The sequence below is a fragment of the Trachinotus anak genome, unplaced genomic scaffold (assembly GCF_046630095.1).
Source record: "Trachinotus anak isolate AG129_WGS33_773 ecotype Australia unplaced genomic scaffold, CSIRO_AGI_Tana_v1 ptg000024l, whole genome shotgun sequence".
NCBI classification, from domain to species: Eukaryota; Metazoa; Chordata; class Actinopteri; order Carangiformes; family Carangidae; genus Trachinotus; species Trachinotus anak.
Window position 1 is genome coordinate 13,223,113 of NW_027273875.1, and position 18,805 is coordinate 13,241,917.

At 42.1% G+C, this 18,805-nt stretch overlaps 1 protein-coding gene across 1 annotated transcript in view; it reads right to left on the bottom strand.

The window, feature by feature from the left end:
• cxadr (CXADR Ig-like cell adhesion molecule) overlaps positions 1 to 18,805 on the bottom strand; it is a 37,202-nt gene that overhangs the window by 8,517 nt on the left and 9,880 nt on the right. Inside the window, exons 2-3 of the mRNA XM_071460729.1 lie at positions 5,309 to 5,478; positions 985 to 1,189 (exon numbers count right to left, since the gene is read on the bottom strand). Of these exons, the coding sequence (XP_071316830.1) occupies positions 985 to 1,189; positions 5,309 to 5,478 (375 nt within the window). The remainder of the gene's footprint in view (positions 1 to 984; positions 1,190 to 5,308; positions 5,479 to 18,805) is intronic.

Sequence of the window (18,805 nt, forward strand, 5' to 3'; positions counted from 1 at the left end):
TAACACCACATCAGAGGAACCTGTTTGTTTTCCCACAGCTCGTGTCTTTCTGGTCAAGCTAGTTGGAGCAGTGCAGTCACATTTGTACACATGATATCATGACAACCTGAATGAGCAGCCATTTTCTGAAGCCCGTCCTATCTTTAGAAAGGAGAAACTATTCTGATAACAGGGCTGCGATAATGGCACAATACGCTGCTTATCCTACAACACACACCAGTGCAGTGCATGTGCGCTGTTTTTCCACGTATGCAAATACCAGGCAGGTTTCGGGAGGCGATTTACTTTCGACATCATTTAGTCAGTTGACCGACCAGTGAGGCCAATGTGTGCGAGTGTGTGTTTGCCTAGACAGTGAGTCATCTGACTTATACAACTCTCATGTGTCACCCATCTCACCCTGTGCAATAAAAAGCCATCGGAGCGCAAAGACTCCATTTAGAAGATTTGTCCATATTTTTAAAAAGACAAGTTAACATGACTTTGATAATGATTTCAGATTATTTTATTAATTACCTATGCAGGTTGTACTAATTGAGGTCTTCAAAATAAATAATATGTATTTACATTATATCATGAATTTTTCAGTTCACTAAAATTGACATTTTTCTGATAAACTGCGAGGAGCAAAAACTGTTCATCAAGACTAATACATGTGATATATAATAAATCATGACCACAATATTTAGTGGAGAAAAAAAAGAAATCAGGATTATGAATTTAGACATAATCAGAGAGCATCTTGGGTGAATACAGAATAGTATCACAAAGAGGGCAATGCTCTGCAGCCACTGGGAAGGTTATGCGCTTGATTTTAGAAGGGATTACATCAAACCAGCCAAGGAGGGCAAAGGGCGTGTGATTTGGTGCATTTCCACTGTGTGGAGAGAAAGAATTTACCCTGTGAGGAAAAAAAAAAAAAAAAAAAAGAAATGCTAGCTTAACACCAGTGGTTTGTCCAGCTGTAATGATTGTTACACTCACCCATGACGATGAGCAGCATCTTCCTGCTGCGGATACCTGGAGCCTTCTTCACCTTACACTGGTAGGTTCCCGAGTCTGACGATTTCAGCCCCGTCAGGTTGATGGAGGCATCGCCGTTTTTGGGGTCAGCTGAGTTGAAGTGGACTCGGCCCTGCATGGGTGCATAGTAGTCCTCATAGGCCCTGTCGCCTGAATACAGGATCACCTGGTAATGGAAAGGGAGAGCAGGGAAGAGAGTTTGAGTCAGGAGCTTAAACCTACTTAGAGTGACGTCATGTATCTGACTTATCCGTTTATGAAAATAAAAGTCCTTCTAAAGAACAAATAAAACAAAGGCCTTGAAATGACTGTTGTGTGCTTTCTGAAAGCAAAGGCCTTGTTCACTGAACCAACCGAAATATATGGAAGACAGAGAGCTCTGTCTCTTTTATCTCTGCAGTGCCCTTCAGCCTGTGCTGCTCTGCCCTCATGTGCTTAAGAAGAATGAAGGTGGAACAAACAAAGCCACCACTGTGGAGCCAAATCAACACCTGCTGTGTCAACAAAGAGCGGTAGCCCCCAGTTCTGTCCAACTATCCCCATCAGCACGCACGCACGCATGCATGTACGCACACACACACACACACACACACACACACACACACACAGTGTCTGAAAGCAGTAAGGAAATGCCTAGAAATAAAGGCCAGGTGGAGCCAGGCAGCCTCATAGCTAGTAGCAAGGCTGATAGTGAAGGGAAAAAACAAAAACAGAAGGAAAAGAACAAGGAGGGGAAAAGAACCGCAGAAACAATGAAAAGAGTTCTCATTCTCCTTTACAGACACTGGCATATTCTTCCACATTTCCATGGAGACAGTCATCAACAGGCTTTTTCTGTGCCACGATCAACAGCAGGCATACGCACAGCAATACCCCTGGGTGGAGAGAGGAGGAGAGAAGAAACACTAAACATGGCAGGAGGAGAGGAGGAATAATGAACCCAGCAGAGGAGGCAGAGCACTCAAAGGAAGCACGAGAGGAGCAAAACAAAGGGAAACAGAGTCGGTGAAGTTCCAGCGAGTCTACAACGAGCCGCCTTGGCGCTCCATTTCCAACTGGAAGACTAGTTTCTGGAGCTGCAAGGAAGGCATGCTCATACTGGGTGCTGTCTTCAACTTGCACGTATTGGCCAAGTAAACAGGTAACTCGGTTGAAATTCCACTTGGGTCTCAGGGGAGGGAAATCTATCTTTCTAACTTCACTGGGGATCAGAGCATCAGCAGTAATAACAGTGATATGTGAAATGAGACTACGCACGAGAGGAAATTAAATTGCCCCAAGCTAAACCAGACAAGAACTCTCACTTGGCCTCAACCACTTCACAGGAACACAAACGTGCTTACACATGCACGCGCGCGCACACACACACACACACACACACACACACACACACACACACACACACACACCTCTAGGAGAAGAAAAAAAAATCTTAACTGCACAATAACCTTGAGAATCATGATCCAATGAAAAAAAATCCCATAAAGAGCCTGGGGAATGAAAATGAAAAGGGCAAATGACTAGACAAGCTGGCAGAGGCTGGAAAGGACAGAGGAGCGCCACTGTCTGCTGTGTTTCATAACAGATAGGTCACTCAATGATACAATCGCCACCTGGTCTGGCCACTCTCAGTGGACGGATCATGCTGCACAAGTGAAAGAGCTCTATTGGCCAGGCTTGGTTTCATCAGACACATGTAAAGATGAGGTCACTGTCATGTGATGCTGTTGCTCAGGGAGGGAAGAGGAAGAGGTGCAGATCATTTGAGAGGCAAAGCAGAGGACTGTGACACCTGTGTACTCTAAACAAGCTGCAGAACTCGGAGAGTGTTGTGTCTTTGTGCTCTGCAGAATCTTTTAATCTGAATAACTCTGAGTACAGCTGCCACACGTTTTACAGCAACAGCTCTGGTTAAAGCAGATTCGCTACCTGAAAACAGAATTAACGTCCTTCATCACTGAATGTGGCCACGAGCATGCGTGATCCTCGCTGATACGCAAACAATACAATTTTTTAATAAATCGTTGTCACAGCTTTACGTCAAAATCCTCCAATACTTTGTCAACATACACAAACTGCTGTCATGATAACTTGAGTAAACAAAAGGCTCTGCTGCTGTGCTCAAGGACAAAAGAGGCAGTTGTTTGACATGGGATAAAGCTATGTGTTTTCAATAAATTTTTCTCAGCAAACTCCTCTCCCATTCACACCCTTCAGATTTGGTTTTCATAATAGTTTTCCTCATTGTTCTCACAGTGGTGGTAAAGACACAGGGCACACCCTCCTGTCTGCTAATGTGTAGCCAGGGGAAGAGGGCCAAATGCAAATGACTCTTACTGTAGGCATGCTTGGCATCTCTCATTCAAACCCGACAAAGCAACATGCATTAGCTATGCTCCACCAGCCTCAAAAAGACCCTGATGATATGTGGGATATTGCCCATGAAGGGGGGCATCACCCCCCACCAGACACTGGGCTGAATAGATAATGTTGTGGCATCTGATTGCATCAAAGCAAAGAAAACACAGCAGGGACATATGGTAATTAATATGAATTAAATTCTTAAATTAAGGGTGCCTGGCACACTACATAGCAGGAGTATGAGTTCCCAATTCTGCGGCCACAGGGACTGATCCAATTGACTAGTTCTCCGTTTTCAAGTTTTATCTGATTGTGGCTGTTCCTTTAAGGGCACCCTGGATTTTCTCATCTCAAGCCATGTGAGGAAAGGTTCTCCATGGCTTCTGATCATCCGGGAGCCTCGGGCTATAAAGTTTGCCTGACCCGGTAGCTTTGGTCCAAGCAGATCAGCCTAATTCCACTGAACACTGTCACATATATTAAAGCAGCCCCTTGGAATTAATATGCTGCTAATTACAAAGACTTTAATCTGTGCGTGACTTAATTTTGGTTAAAGGCTATATGAATGTCAGTGTGTGTGTATGTAGCAAGCAAAATCAGATAGGTCAAGGAGAACAAATACGTTCAGAGAGAGATGTCTGGCCAGTTTAAATTCCAACAAAGGTTTGGCAACATTAATGGTTGCTCAGCAAAAGGGCAGAGAATACAGAAAATAAACTGTGCAACCAGATGCAATTTGGGAATATTGCTACTAGGAAACCACCCACCCTGAATATGTGCTCACTTGTAGCTTTAGGACACTGAAAAATATTAGAAAATTTAAAGAGCACTGAAATTTCATCAGAAGATGAAATACTGATATGCAAACAATATATACGAACAAATATTGACAGACTCTCTGACTCCACCTCCCTCTTCTCCACTATACCAGTCAATGACTAAAAAGAAAGTAGGTCAAAAACAAATAGATGGGGGTGATTAGTGTCTCTCTTAATGGAACAACTGCAGACAGTGGAGAGACACTGACAACGAGAGTGCAGAGCTCTACCTGTGAGAGCAGGGCATCAGCGGACAGAGGGGACAGGGGGTGGGTGACAGAGACAGAGAACCCTAATGATGAGCAGTGACCTATTTATAACATTCAGAAAAAAACAAAACAAAACAGGAAACTGGTAAAAAAAAATAAAAGAAGCGAGTGGAGGAGAGGGATGGGAAAGCTTGGTGACAGGTGGGAGATAGGGGGAGTGATGAGCCACAGGGGAGGGAGGACCGCACCAGTGGAACGATCTGTAGCAAGAATCAGTCTCTATGGCTGTGAAAGCCCTGAAGGCATTCAGAGTTCCTGTAGAGCTGTGTAGTCTTCCCTTTTCATGGCTGAGGGCCATGCTGGAAAGGAAAGACGCTGCCTGGGATAAAGGGAGCTCCCACTGCTCGCACCCTGTCTGTGAGAGCACTGTAGAGAACAAACGCTCTGTAGAAGTACACGTGGCTCAAATTACATTTGCCTTGCATACTGTATGTTACACTGCAACAGCTCGAGAAAATACACCCCTGATACATAACATGTATTGCATTTCACCGATTACAATACATCAAGCCACACACACACACACACACACACACACACACACACACACACACACACACACACACACACACACACACACACACACACCAAGCAGAGCAGGTTAGTGCAAAAGCACACAAACTGAACAAATGAAGGACTAAATATTTGAATCCTAAGAATAAATGAAAACAGTTTATTCAGTTCAACAGCTATATACAGTAGATCTGGTTGGAGGAAATCCTACTAACTACTGAGCAAAAGGCAAGAAAAAAGCTGGACTTCACTGTATATTGATAACGTGATGCTGTCAAATTCTATTGTTAAATAAAGGTGCTTTTTCAGATTATATGCACGTACCACTTTGTCCTCTTTCTGATTGTCGGAAGACAGCAAGCTCCATTCAATATCCAGCGGTCCAGAGTCTTCAGGGGCCAGAGCAAACTGGCAGTCCAGCTTCACACTCTGACCACTGGCCTTCTCTATGGACGTCGGCCCTGTAGAGGTAATCTCTAGACCGGAGACCAAACCTGGACAGAAACACACAAAGACAGGATATTAATGACAACACTTCAGCATGATAACAACAAAATGATAACAACTAGATTTGCAAGCGAGTATAACAGGTTCCATGCATCATGATGCTATTCCAGGGTTTCTGCATCGTCACAACATCAAATACTTTTTACAAACTTCTTCATACTGCAAGATTCAAATTAACACCTGTGCCATGCCCATACCAATCATATAATGAAGGGAAAAAAAAAACAAGGAGCGATGGTACAATACAACCTACAATTATTTATTAAGTACATTAATTTATATATATATATTTATAGATAAATATATATATCAACACTTCCCAACTGATGACAGGATTAAACTGTTAAAAGTGATTGTTCTTTTAAATTCGGTTAAGTCTTTGCTAAAATTGAAATTGAATGACCTGATGTGTGTAACATCTCCTAACAGCCAACAGATATTAAAACATTTTATAACTGACATCACTGCCCATTACTGCCAACACCAGGAAAGAAACAATGTTTAAGACTTTTGAAAATTAAATTTAAGACTTATTGGCTAAATATCTTCTCACCTAAAAGGAATTTGACCTTGTTTTTTTATTTGCTCTCAGATGTTGACCCAAAAAGAAACAGACATCAGCTAAAAACTAGGTCAACAAGGTAAAGATAAACATTTAACATAGAAGTTAAATGTTAAATATTCAGACCTAGAGGCTATTGGAGAGCTGAGAGTATCACTGGCTATGGCTTTGATATATGGTGGAAAACACTTTGTACACAGACTCAAACTGCTGCAGACAGGCACACTGCAGGGATCTGTATATTTAACTTTTATTTAATCAGGTAATTTCATTGAGAACAAGCTCTCTTGCCTAAGACAGATCTGAGCGCAACAGACAGAAAGTAAAAGAAACATTTAGCCTGATAAAACAAAAAGGACAAATGCAACAAACATAACCACACAAACAAAGAACATAGCCAGATATAACAAAAGGACACGCAGCAGCAGAGACAGTCACACCCGTCACTAAAAAGATGGTCGACTGAAGTTACCAGCCTCAGACCACGAAGATCAGTCTTCATGCACCAGAACTTCTCAATAGATCAGTTTTCTTCTCTGTCAGATGTGAGGTTTTCATCAGTGAAGCTCAGGCTAACATCAGGTGACATCCTGAACATGAATTACAGGCTCTACATGCTCAACATAATGACTGTTAATAACAACTGTGCCTGCAGACATTTTATTACAAAGACATCGACACACTGTTAATGAATCCACAGTGTTTTAGTGCAACATTTCAGACAGAAGGATCTGACCAGGCAGAGTTTCCTCATCTATTTTTCAAGCTTCTTTTTTACGCAGTGTGACTATCAGAGGCAGAAACAGCCTTTCCTTTACTTGTGTGTATTTCTTATTCATTTAACTGTTTGTTCATCCGGAAACCAAGTGAGCGAAACCTCTGCAGTGATGTTTTGCTGCGGTGAACTTCAGGATATAGACACACCATCACGTTCTGCCTGTAACCACCTCCATGATTAATGATTGCTTACACGGTTTTATACCTGCTTTTTGATGCATGATGATGTTCATTTTGAGCAGAGTGCAAAATGCAATCACAGAGGACCAAAGGTTTGTTTGGTGATGGAGAGTTCTTCTGCTTGCATCTAATTGTATTGTTTGGATGCAAAGTTGATGAGAACTGTTTGTAATGACTTGATTTACAGAAACATTTTCAGTCAGCTGTCAAATATTTTGATGCAGGGAATGTGTCAGTGATAATATCGACATGGCTGCATCTGATCTGTGAAGCAAAGTAGCTGTTAAAATATGCATAATATAAATCACACAGTGGAAAAAAAAACGGACTAATAGAGCAGAGCAGAGCGTAGCTGAAGGAATGGTGATAAAGGAAAACTGTGACCCATCACCAAACTGGAACAGACTCTTAAGCATTTATTCTTAGAACGAATAAACATAATTTCCCAGTGACATCAACTGGGTTAAGATTCTCCATTCAATAAGAGATTTAAGCCCCGGCAAGGAACACAGTCCATAGAGAATGGAGTTGTCACATGCTGCCTCGACACATTAAAATCCTTCTGACAGCCTGCCACCTTACAGTTAGTGAGCTGGGGGAGATCAGCTTTAACAAAAAATAAAAAAATTAAAAATTACCACAATATGTTGCTGCTAAAAGGCCTGTAAATGTGTAGCAAACACTTATCACAGCACACAGATGACACCAAACACATGTAAAAGAAATTTTCTGCCGATAACAAAAGAGATTTTTTTCTCCATCTAAAACATAAAGACAAAAAGCATTTTCCTCAGCTACATCTGCATCTCATTTAGCTGCTTTTACTCTTAGCTCAACTAACTCTAATGTGCAAGGATAATTGGTGAAACGGAAGCAAATCCTGGCAACTGTAAACACTTTGTTAACAGGAAAATGATCCTCTTCTCTCTTGTTGGAAAGCTTTCTCTGATTACAAGGTTTCCATAAAAGACGAACAAATGAGGGCACAAAGGGACTGAAACCAGTGCTGAAAGTGCGTTTTGTAGTGTGGAGGGTTTGCACTGGGGCTTCAGTCACCCTGTTGCACTGCTTCTCATTCAAATCTATGGTCAAGGTGAACGAACCAGGATATCAACTTAAATGATTGAAATAAAAAAAATGATGATGTGATTTCGAGTCAGCTGATCCTGGCCCTCGGGGTTGTGGAGGGTGTGAGCTACAGGTTGAGGTCCCTGCCTCATCTCATGTCCATCAGCTCTGTGCCAGCCTCAAACCACGCTCCCCTCTGGGCTGAGGCAGACAGCTGAATGAAAATGCACCACACAAGTTTATACACATATAGAGAGTGACAATCTCAGTCACACCCACTACTGTTGAAGCGCAGAGCCTGTAAGCGTTTGATAGTGTTGCAAAGCAAAAGCATAGTTTTATTCCCTGGCCCCTGGTGCAGCAGCTGGTCGTTTCGGCCCACAGATTTTGACAGATGCCCTTGATGGGAGTGATCCATCGCCTTCAGTGGAGGCAAGAGAAACGGAGAGCAATAAAGAGGAAACTGAGATATGTGTCTATCACTGTCAAAACGCATACACAGCTTGGCATCTGCATGACAGGAAGCTGTGTCGATTCATCAAGTGCTTAAAGAAGCTGGGGAATTTTTCAAAGTTGCTTAGAAAAGGAAGAAAATTGCATTTGAAGAAAAAAGAAAGTATTCAGCTGGAACAGTTTATCAGTTACTGTGCTCTCTGACAGGTAATAAGGGACGCTGTCTGATGTACCCCTTAAATCAATGACAGACCTGTGAAGCCTGTAAATCACAGTTCAGCCAGAGGCTTTTTTCTTCGAGTCCCGCACTAATGCAACAGAGTGCCATTTCAGAATATCCTCCCTTCCACTGGCAAATAGATTTGCTTGCTTAAACCGGTCTGGCTAGTGGCTCAGGTGACAGCAGAGCCAGAGAAGAGGCACTGTTACAGCATCAGCATAACGTAAGGTTCAAACCACATTTAATCAACAGACAGGAAAGTATAAACCTGTTTAATCCAGCTACTGCAAATATAAACTCAAGTAGAGGAAAATGAAAAAACTATGTTCTCAGTCGTCTTCTTAGTCTGAGTAACTGGAAGTATCTTCAACACACATTTTCTGCTGAAGTTTGAACAGTTATGATTGTTTCTCTTGAGAGATTTCTGTGTTTGTGTCCTTGCTTCTCTCTGTGCTTTAATGTGGGAGGGGCTCGTTTAGAAAAACATTGTGTCACATATTTCTGTGAACCAGAGTTTCAACATTTGAATCAAAATGTTTTTGGCTGTTTAACTTTTCATAAACGCTAACTGTGCGTGTTTGTTTCCCCCGAAACTTTAACTTTGATTGTTGCTCATTTAGTCATGAATATTTAATATTATAGAGAAGATTTATTCTGTTTTTTATTAGGTTTTCAGGGGCTTTAAGAGCCAAAACAACCATTCACAAAGCCTGCTGCTAATATCAGTAAGATACACGTCCCAGCCCTTGTCATCTTCAGCAATAAAGGCATTTGTGGAAACAAAAGAGTCACATTTTTACGCCTCATGTACGAGCACCCAGATGGCCAAGCTTTCAATAAAATACAAATCACTATAATGGAGATCAGTAAAGTATCTCTTTAATCATTTTAACAAACAGTCGACTGAATGAGGGCTGTAAACAACGCAGCAAAAAGGAAACAAGTCCTCAAAGATTATTTGTTCAGGAAAGCCCAATCAAATCAAGGAAGGGAGTTAAAACAATAATATAAAAGAAATATTAACTATCATGGACTGATGTAGAGCTTCAGTCAATTAAATGATTAGTCAAAAGAAAATTAATCTACAACTATTTTGGGAATCACTGAATCAATTTAGTAATTTTTCAAGCAAAATTTGAAACATTCATTAGTTCCAATATGTGAAATGTGAGGATTTGTTTTTCTTTGTCATATATCAGTAAACTGAATATGTTTGGGTCAAATAAAACAAAGAATTTGTCCAGATTTGGTTTAGAAATTATAATTAGAAGCCCCAGAAAATACAATTTCAAATCTTTAATATTTCTCTACATCACTGAGTATTCATTACTTCATGTGCTACTATCAAAAGGTATTAGTTAGTCAGGTAGTCTCCGGTATTAATTATTAAGAATGAATTATTAAGAGTTTAATACTACAAAGCACAGCTGATCACAAATGTCAATGGTGAATGGAAACATATGACATCACCTTTTTCCAGCAGAGTTCGCCCACTTTAAGTTAGTGAGTAAACAAAAGTACAGGAAGTCCCTATTAAATAACTTACTAGACTGTTCAATCTTGGGCAGGAAATAGTGTGTGTTCATGAAGGGACCCATTATTCTGACATCAACATTAAAAAGATGATTTAGAAAGTATTTTTTCAGGGCCGTCAAGATCACAAAATAAATCCCAGTAACCAGGAAATGGCAATTTAGATGACTGCTGCTCGGAGCAAACTCTATGATTGACGGAGGATTTCAGTGCAACTGGCTGGAAAAATCTTACCTTAGCACTAGCTGCTCTTAGTGGAATAACACAAACAACTCAACTCAGCATGCTCAAAAAGGCACAGTGTTAATCAGTAACACACCGCACATCAAGTGTGTCAACAATGATGCACGTGACACTGAGCAGAAATGATCTCACCGAGCTCGAAGTCTCTGCCACAGTGAGGAAGCACTTCATATAATCACTGGCTTATATTGGGTGAGTGTCAGTCTTTATTCAGAGTAATGGCCCCAGAGCAAAGGTAAACGGGCTTTCTTCCTCAAAGGTAATATAATTGGCTGATAAGAGAGACCATCATTAGAGTGCAGGAAAACTATGAAAAATAGACTGCTGCAAATGCAGTCATGCATTTACAGCAGAATCACAGTGTCTGTGGTGATAGTAAAAATGTGGGTCCCACTGTGTATGTGTATATGTGTGTGTCCACGTAGTAGAGGAGCCGCGCAGTGGGGGAGGGCACGCCGGCTAATTAAAAAGTCTGTCTTAATAACTATTCATGGCTGCCTGTGTCTCTATGAGTGTTTCATTCCCTCCAGTCTCCACCACGCTGTCTGACACAGCACATCCCACTGGGGTTACTGGGAGACCGGGAATGAGCAAGAGGAATTTAGGGTGTCAGCGCACTCCACCCTATACCCCCACTGCCATTCACTCATCCTCTCTGTGTGTCCCCCCCCCCCGGTCCTCCTCCTCTCGAACACACCCACGATTGTGGACTGCCAGTCCCCCAGGCCTCCAATTCTCTCCGGTCCTGCTGATTGTAACCCCACCACCCACCCCCTCCACCTTTGTTGGCATACAATGGGGAGTGAATCCTGTCTCCTGGCAACCAATCCCTTCGGAGGTTGCCGTGGTGCTTAAGAGACGGCATGAGAGAGAGAGAGAGGGAAAGGTTGGTGGAAGTGAGTAAACTGAAGCTTGAATCTGTCACGGTGAGGCATCTTCGTAAACATCTGTGTGGTTTCTTTTAGAGTAATCACTGTAAACACAGGCACAGTCTGTTTAGAGATTATTTTGGTGGCTGAGGTAATGAGTGGATTAATCATTTAAGCAACCAAAATTAAATTAAGCTGACATTTTTTTCCTGTTTTTTCTACAAAGTGAAACAAAAATAAAACATGACTGAAGATTTTTTTTCAGGATTTATGTGTGAGATAGATGAGTTTAATAATATGAATCACCACATGCAAGGCTGAAAATTATTGTGCATATTCTAAAAAATACAGGTTATTTCACACAGCTATAGCTTGTCAGTACCAAATAATTCAGTGAAGTAGAATGTGCACAGTGAGTCAACTCTCGTGGCTTCACCTCCTGTAACCAGAGGTGATGCTTCAAGCACAAACCAAGAGATCAGATCAGCGTGCAGTCTCTCTCTCCACCCTGTTCTCCACCCTGAGACCATTAAAGTCAATATGAGTTAGCCAGAGCCAGCTAGCCTCCTGGAGTCACAACAGTCCTGTGAACTGCAGCGGTTGCACATATAGTGTAACTTATCACAGTTTACAAGACTGTCATGACTCAAGACAGATAATATATCCTGCTATCATGCTATGATTTTCATGATGCAGGCATCATTAAAAAACAAGAAAAATCTAATTAATCAGATTAATATGATAAATGATCTGCCCGTCTGAAACTGAATGATGCTTTTGAGGTCCATTGAGCCTGCAAAGACCCAGGGGACCCATCGTCCATCGGGTCTTTGCTGGCAGTCCAAAAACTCAGTGGACGATGGCTAATATCAACTTGGCCAAGTCGTCGGTGAGTCAGTCAGGAAAGATTAGTTTCCTAATGGTATGTGCATAGATTTCTAAGCATGGATACCTTTTACACAGAGGAGATTTGTCAAAGCTCTTCTAGACAGACACAAGGTTAAGCTGTGGTACAGCTCCAGCAGACAACAATAAACCCTGAAGCCAGGGGACAGTTTGACAAGCTAACCTCTCCTGACCCTTGTGCTAGCCAAGCTAAAGACCCTGAGAGCGTTAGCAGTGGTCACAGAAGATCATAAGCCTCTTTCTCTACTCTTTGACCTTAAAGAGAATCTTTAGGAGGAACGTCTGAAAAGCCAAGTCTTACCATGGGGAGATAAAGGCAGCAGCTATTTCAGGCTCACAAGGCAACAACAGCGACAAGAAAAAGTGCGGCTAGGTGAAGAGGTGAATGACATTGCACTGGGATTTACTTTTACTGTTTACTGCCTTTAAAGGTTTGTGCATCTTGCAAGTGCAACACACACAGTTACACATTTGGTCTGATATAAAACTCAGTGGCAGTGAAAGCATTGGTTTAATAGATATGAATAAAGAAACATAGAGAGTGAGAGTATGTGTGTCAGGGAAAATGGATGTGAAGAGTTAACATATGGGAGTCTGTATAAACATGTTTTTCTCATGAGCAGCACTGCAAGTGGAAATAGAGTCAGTTTAGTGCTCCTAGAAAAACACACAGACACAAGAATCTTGAATAGAAATGATTATTTTCAACCACCTGAGAAGAAAGTACCTCTCAAACACAAACAGAAAAACAGAAATGACTTTTGTCTTTGAAGAGAGTGGCATTTTCCTGGATGAGCAACGATGGTGGGATGAACATTAGTGATTCATTATCGTTAAACTGCAGTCTGGGGGCTGTGGAATGAGCAAATTAAAAAGCAAAGACACTCTCCCCATCATAAACAGCTATGCCCATCCCCTGTGACCACGCTGAAGAACATCAATTATTTCGGGCACAGCAGAGGATAATTTCATAACATGGTTGCTGCTCAAAAAGACGGCTCTGAATGCTCGCCCCAGTGCCCCTGCTGAAACTATTCAATTTGAAGCAATGTGGGTGCCCTGAGAGTGAGCTTGGCGTGGTTTATTTAGTGTTGCAGAGGGCTGGGACTGTTGAACCATACTGATTGTGCTGTAATGCAGCTTGAAAGCTCCACTTGCCACACAGAGCTGCCATCAATTCCCCATGCGGATGACCTAAAGGCTGTTTTGACATAATTGAACATTAAATGATGAAGGGGTGACGAATGACAGGCACTTTACTCGGCCGCCTGAGCATTTGACAGCTTTTACACGAGCCTATGGGGCCATCGCTGTGAATGTCCACAGCAACCAATTGCTGCACGTATCCATGAACATCAACAGTGATATTAACTCTGTAATCACTTAATTAATGGAAGCCCGGCCTTACCAACAATCATAGTATTTTCTGTATGAAATGAATGCCTCCCTGCGGCTACAATTAACTCTCTAATAAATTATTAAAGGGCTGAATGTATATCATATTTTCTATAGATTCAAATTAGATTAGTTAATCAATTAAAGCTATTAAAAAACGGATGTCTCTGAGCAGTTGGGGAACAAAGGAACTACAGTCTTCATCACAAAGACTCTCCAGTCATGGCACTGGGATTTTGGACTTCCTATTTATAGAATGCATTACCATTTTATAAGTTGTAGTACAGTGGATTTAACCAGCTGCTGCTTGTCTAACCTCTCGGCCACCAAGAATTGTTCTAAAGCTTGACACAAACCACTAAAAATAACCATGGCCAACCCTACTACACCCCCCTCCCCACATCCATGTGAGAGGAGGCACATTTATCTAAAGCACCCTGAAGAGGCAGATAAGAATGCCCAGTGTCAGAGAGACCTGTGGAAACACACACACACACACACACACACACACACACACACACACACACAAAAAAAAAAAATACATATAAAAGGCTTGTGGTTTGTTGAAGCCCAGGGACATAGTGAGCTGGTGTCAATATGAGGACTGGTTGTGCCATGAAGCTGATAGGAAAGATGCCAGTCCAAGGAGCATCAAACAGATAGCCCGCTGATAACACCCTCATGGGAAACAACAGCAAATGTGCCAAAATAATCATGTGAGGAGGAAATTAAAACAGAATAGAGGCAAAGGAGCACGAGGGTGCTGAATATGAGATGTGTCAGAGATACATAGGTGTGTGCCTTGTTTATAAAATGCCTGTCTGTGGATGTAGTTGTGAGGCAGAGGAGACAGACGTATGAAACAGCTGGAGTGTGTTCTTCAGTCAGAGATGCCAGAGGAATAATTACAAAATCATGTCCTCTTCACTTTGCCGGGAAAACTAAAAAAAATCTACAATTCCTGCAAGCAATTACTGAACACGTGAAAGCAGTTTGCATGACTTGAGAAATGGTGCAACGTACTAATATGCCTCACACACACACACACACACACACACACACACACACACACACACACACACACACACACACACACATATTTGTGTGTTGTGTTGCTGCTAATAACTCATTACAGAAGGAGGAGGAGGCGTGATGGACAAGGTAAAGGTTTTAAATCAATCATCAGTCAATGTTTAAGGGAGACGGTGTGAGGCAGCAGTCAGGTATTTGTCTGCTATCAGCGTCTCTCATGTGCAGGTTGGATCTAAATATGACTGAGCTGTAAGGTTTTAACTTCACTTTTGACTTACACATTAGACGGCTTTCAGTCTAGCTGACACCACCCACAAAAAGTTTGTATTTGCATAATCTGCATAAAGGATTGGAGACAAACTGCAATCCCATGTGACAACATGTATCTCTGACCTGGTGGTTTAGGCAATGAAAGCCAAGATGGAGCATTTAGTATCATGGCTTTTTCAAATCTTTTATTTTATCCTGTTGTAACAGGACATCAAAGAACACCTGGAAAAACCTGGAAAAAACATTTTTCATATTTCTGTATGTAATATAACAAATAAGAACTAGGTGAGGCTGTTGAAAGAAATGCTGTTTATTAAAGGCAGGTATTTCTCTTCTAAGCTTCCAGGCAGTTTACTACGAACTGAACAAATTAAAGCCAGATGTCTCAGTGGGGTGTAGTCACGGGGCGTCTCTCTCCTGACACAGGGGTTTCTATGCACTGAGGGGGAGGCAGCCATGCTGTAGCCGATCCAATCCCCCATCCCCCAAAACAAATAAAGTGTCTGATACAGACCAGGCCCCTGCCGGCGCCCCAGCCCAGCCTTTGTCCGGGCCCCAGGGCACAATGCCAACTGTGATCAGGAGGCAGCGTCGCTGATCAAACACTGAGACACAAGTGCAGCAGAGTGCAGCTACTTCATTCAGACCGTTGATGGACTCCACTGAGTGGGTTTCACTGGGGCTTTCAGAGAACATACATCCTCACATGCACATTTGTGATACACAAGACAAGCAAAATGTGTGAGTGTACAGAAACAAAGGTTTCTCACAACTGTGCTTAATCGTGCCAGAGAGGTGAACACACAAGAAGTCAGCTTAAAGCAACAGAGCGTGAATATCATACTACAACCCCTGAAACACAGGGGTAAATCAGGGATTAGCAGTCCTTTCTGGAGCTCTTAACAAGCCTGGTTTTCAGTATCATTAGTGATAGAAAAACTCAGCAGCTCCTCAGGAGGGGAAACAATTTCACATTTCTGGAATTTCATCTGCTCAGTCTGAGGTGGGTGAGCTGGTTGTTTCACTGTAGCAATGTATTCACTTAAATATCTGGGGGCTGTGAGAACACACAGGGGAAGTTTAGTCAGATTTGCCTCTCTCAGCAATAAGAAACTACTTCCTCATACCATCTGAACCAAATCACTGACACTAACAACTGGCACCTTGAGCTCAGTCAACTGAGGACTTGTTTTTACTCAGCTTTAAAAGTTGCCACGGTAAAGGTCTGGCCACATATGCACAAAATGTGTAAACATGTAAACACCTATGGTGAGGTAAAGACTTTTATGGCTTACGGCCAAACCACTAAAAGGATTAAGGTACAGGGCCAGACTGCAGACAGTTCACAGGCATGTATAAGATATCAAGAATTCAAACACAAATGCCTCCCAATGAATTCCTGGGTCCCTCCCTTGTTCCTTCAGATGGAGTACAGCATATTTTAACACTACTGGAAATAGCTTACTCATCATAAAACTGAATAAACAAAACCTTTGAAAGATAACCAACAGTGAAAACATCATTTATTTCAGCTAACACATATTTCCCATGAAGCGGTCTGTGTTTGCTGGTTAAAATGGCGAAGAAGAGATTCAGTTACCTTGGTTACATGTGATTTTCTCATGTTTTGTGTAGGATGGAGAACTGAGGGCCAACTCCTGCAGATTAAGATATTACCTCTGCCTATGGTAGATTTGTCTATTGTGCAGAGGCATGTATTGCTGTCAGATGGATTGGCTGGGAGGCAGTCAATTAGTCTGCCTTGCTCATGCCGTTCCTCTAGATTCTGGTCTAAAATTAGGTCCTCGCCTAAAGGATATTGCATGATGGTGGTCTTGTGTGGACATTGCTAGAAAATACACAGTCCTATATGTGTTTTAATCCCAGAGTGTGCTGTCAAAGGCTACAGGACCAACACAGTTCATTTCATTGGATAGATTGCTGCTGAAAGCTGCCTGAGGCAGAAATGGTGCATTGACAAAGCACTTTGTAATAACTGCTAATACATCAATTCCTTTTCAAATGCATTTGTAACATCCCTCCTCTCTAAACCCTCTCATCCTGTCCAAAGGACTCTTCACCAGCCAGAATGCAGTCTTTGTGAAAGTGTAACAACACAGACAGTCCCTTCCTGTCCTCTGTGTGGGGGAGTCACTACAGCAGGACATCAAGATAAGGCTGCTGTTAAAAGATAACAAGATGGATAATCCTTTTCCTTTCCTCTCTTTTCTCTGTACAGGCAGTGAAACACGCCTGATGTTTCAAGGCTGGAGTCTCTTCTTCGTTCTGAGGTTCTGTGAGGCAGGTGTAGTAAAAGCACCTGAGTGCTGAGCCCTGTAGGAAGCTGCAGGCTAAGACTGTCAGTTGTTGTTACAGCTTAGCCGAGACCGCTGGGTTTATTCATGCCTCCAGCTCGCATTCTCAGCCTAGACATGAGGAGAGAGCTCAAAACGACCACTCCAGTCTACATACACCATTAAGTGACAAGACACGTTTGGGAATGTTAAAAATAACTCCACTGCACTAGTTTAGCTATCCTGCACAAGAGCCAGTCCTACAATATCACAGTATTTATTCTCCGTGTTGCGTTCTTGAACTGTGCGTGAGATGAGGCTTGTCACACTCATAAAGAGGAGTGGAGAGTCTGGACAGTTGAGATAAATGCAGTAAGCCCATTAAAGACGCAGAGCTCAGATTCGAGGGGATTTGAGATTCTTGAAGCTCACACTTTGTTACTTTGACCCTGATAGTCTTTGTGGGCTAATTAGATCCATCTCGACCTGATCGCTCCAAACATCTTAAGAAAACATTAAACACAGTGCAAAGACATATACGCTATCCTCACTTTAAATTGGACTCCACAGCGTGAAATTGCTTCAGAATCAAAGAGCAGCAGCTGCACTATTCTATAACACACAGCAGCATAAAGCTTATACTAGGGATGCAATAAGGAACCCGACCACTCAAGTTAAAAGCACTTGCGCCCGCCACATCTCTCATCATCCATTTCAGTTTCTAATGACGACAGCGTCAAGAAACACAAATACGAGCTTCTGACAATGTTCACAACATCCTGTAAGAGCCTCCACTTAGTGATGTTAAAGAAGAGCGCAGACACGCCCTCAAAGTTCTAACGGTTAAGAGTTTAGTCATGGCTGATTTGGCGATACCTGTCGTTACCATGGTAACAACAAGTACGGTTTAAGACTACAGCAAATGTTCAGCCTCTGAACATTGAGCAGCAACTTTGTCAGAAACACAACAGAGGAACAGCTGGTGAATCTGTTTCCAACTCACTTTTTCCCATCATGCCATGAGCACATGTTATCTGACTTCAGGCTGCACACTGCACGAGGGGCAGAGTTGCTTATCTGAGAGAGAAGGTGGAGGTGTGCAGCCTGTCGCCTACATCTCTTTATCTAACAGCTCACTGCTGCTCCTGACTGCTCCATTACTCCACCACTGATTAAAAAAATGCAGACAAAACAAATAATTGCTGTAAAAGCAACCTTCAGTTACACATGCTGCACATCCTGTGGCTGCTTTACAATTAAGTGGAGTTGAATGCTTTTAATGTGAAGCAGCGGCAGTAGGACGTGGGATGAACTGTTTACATGAGCAGTAACTTAATATAGTTCTGACATGGTGTAAAGTGAGTCAATAGTAAACAGTCAGGCAGATATCAGTGAGAGAAATTACACTGCATCATTTTCCTGTGAATCCCCAATGCTTAGATACCACTCAGCCCTTACAAATAAAATCTATTTTATAGAGAGATAATTTCTGATTGTAAATACACTGAATGG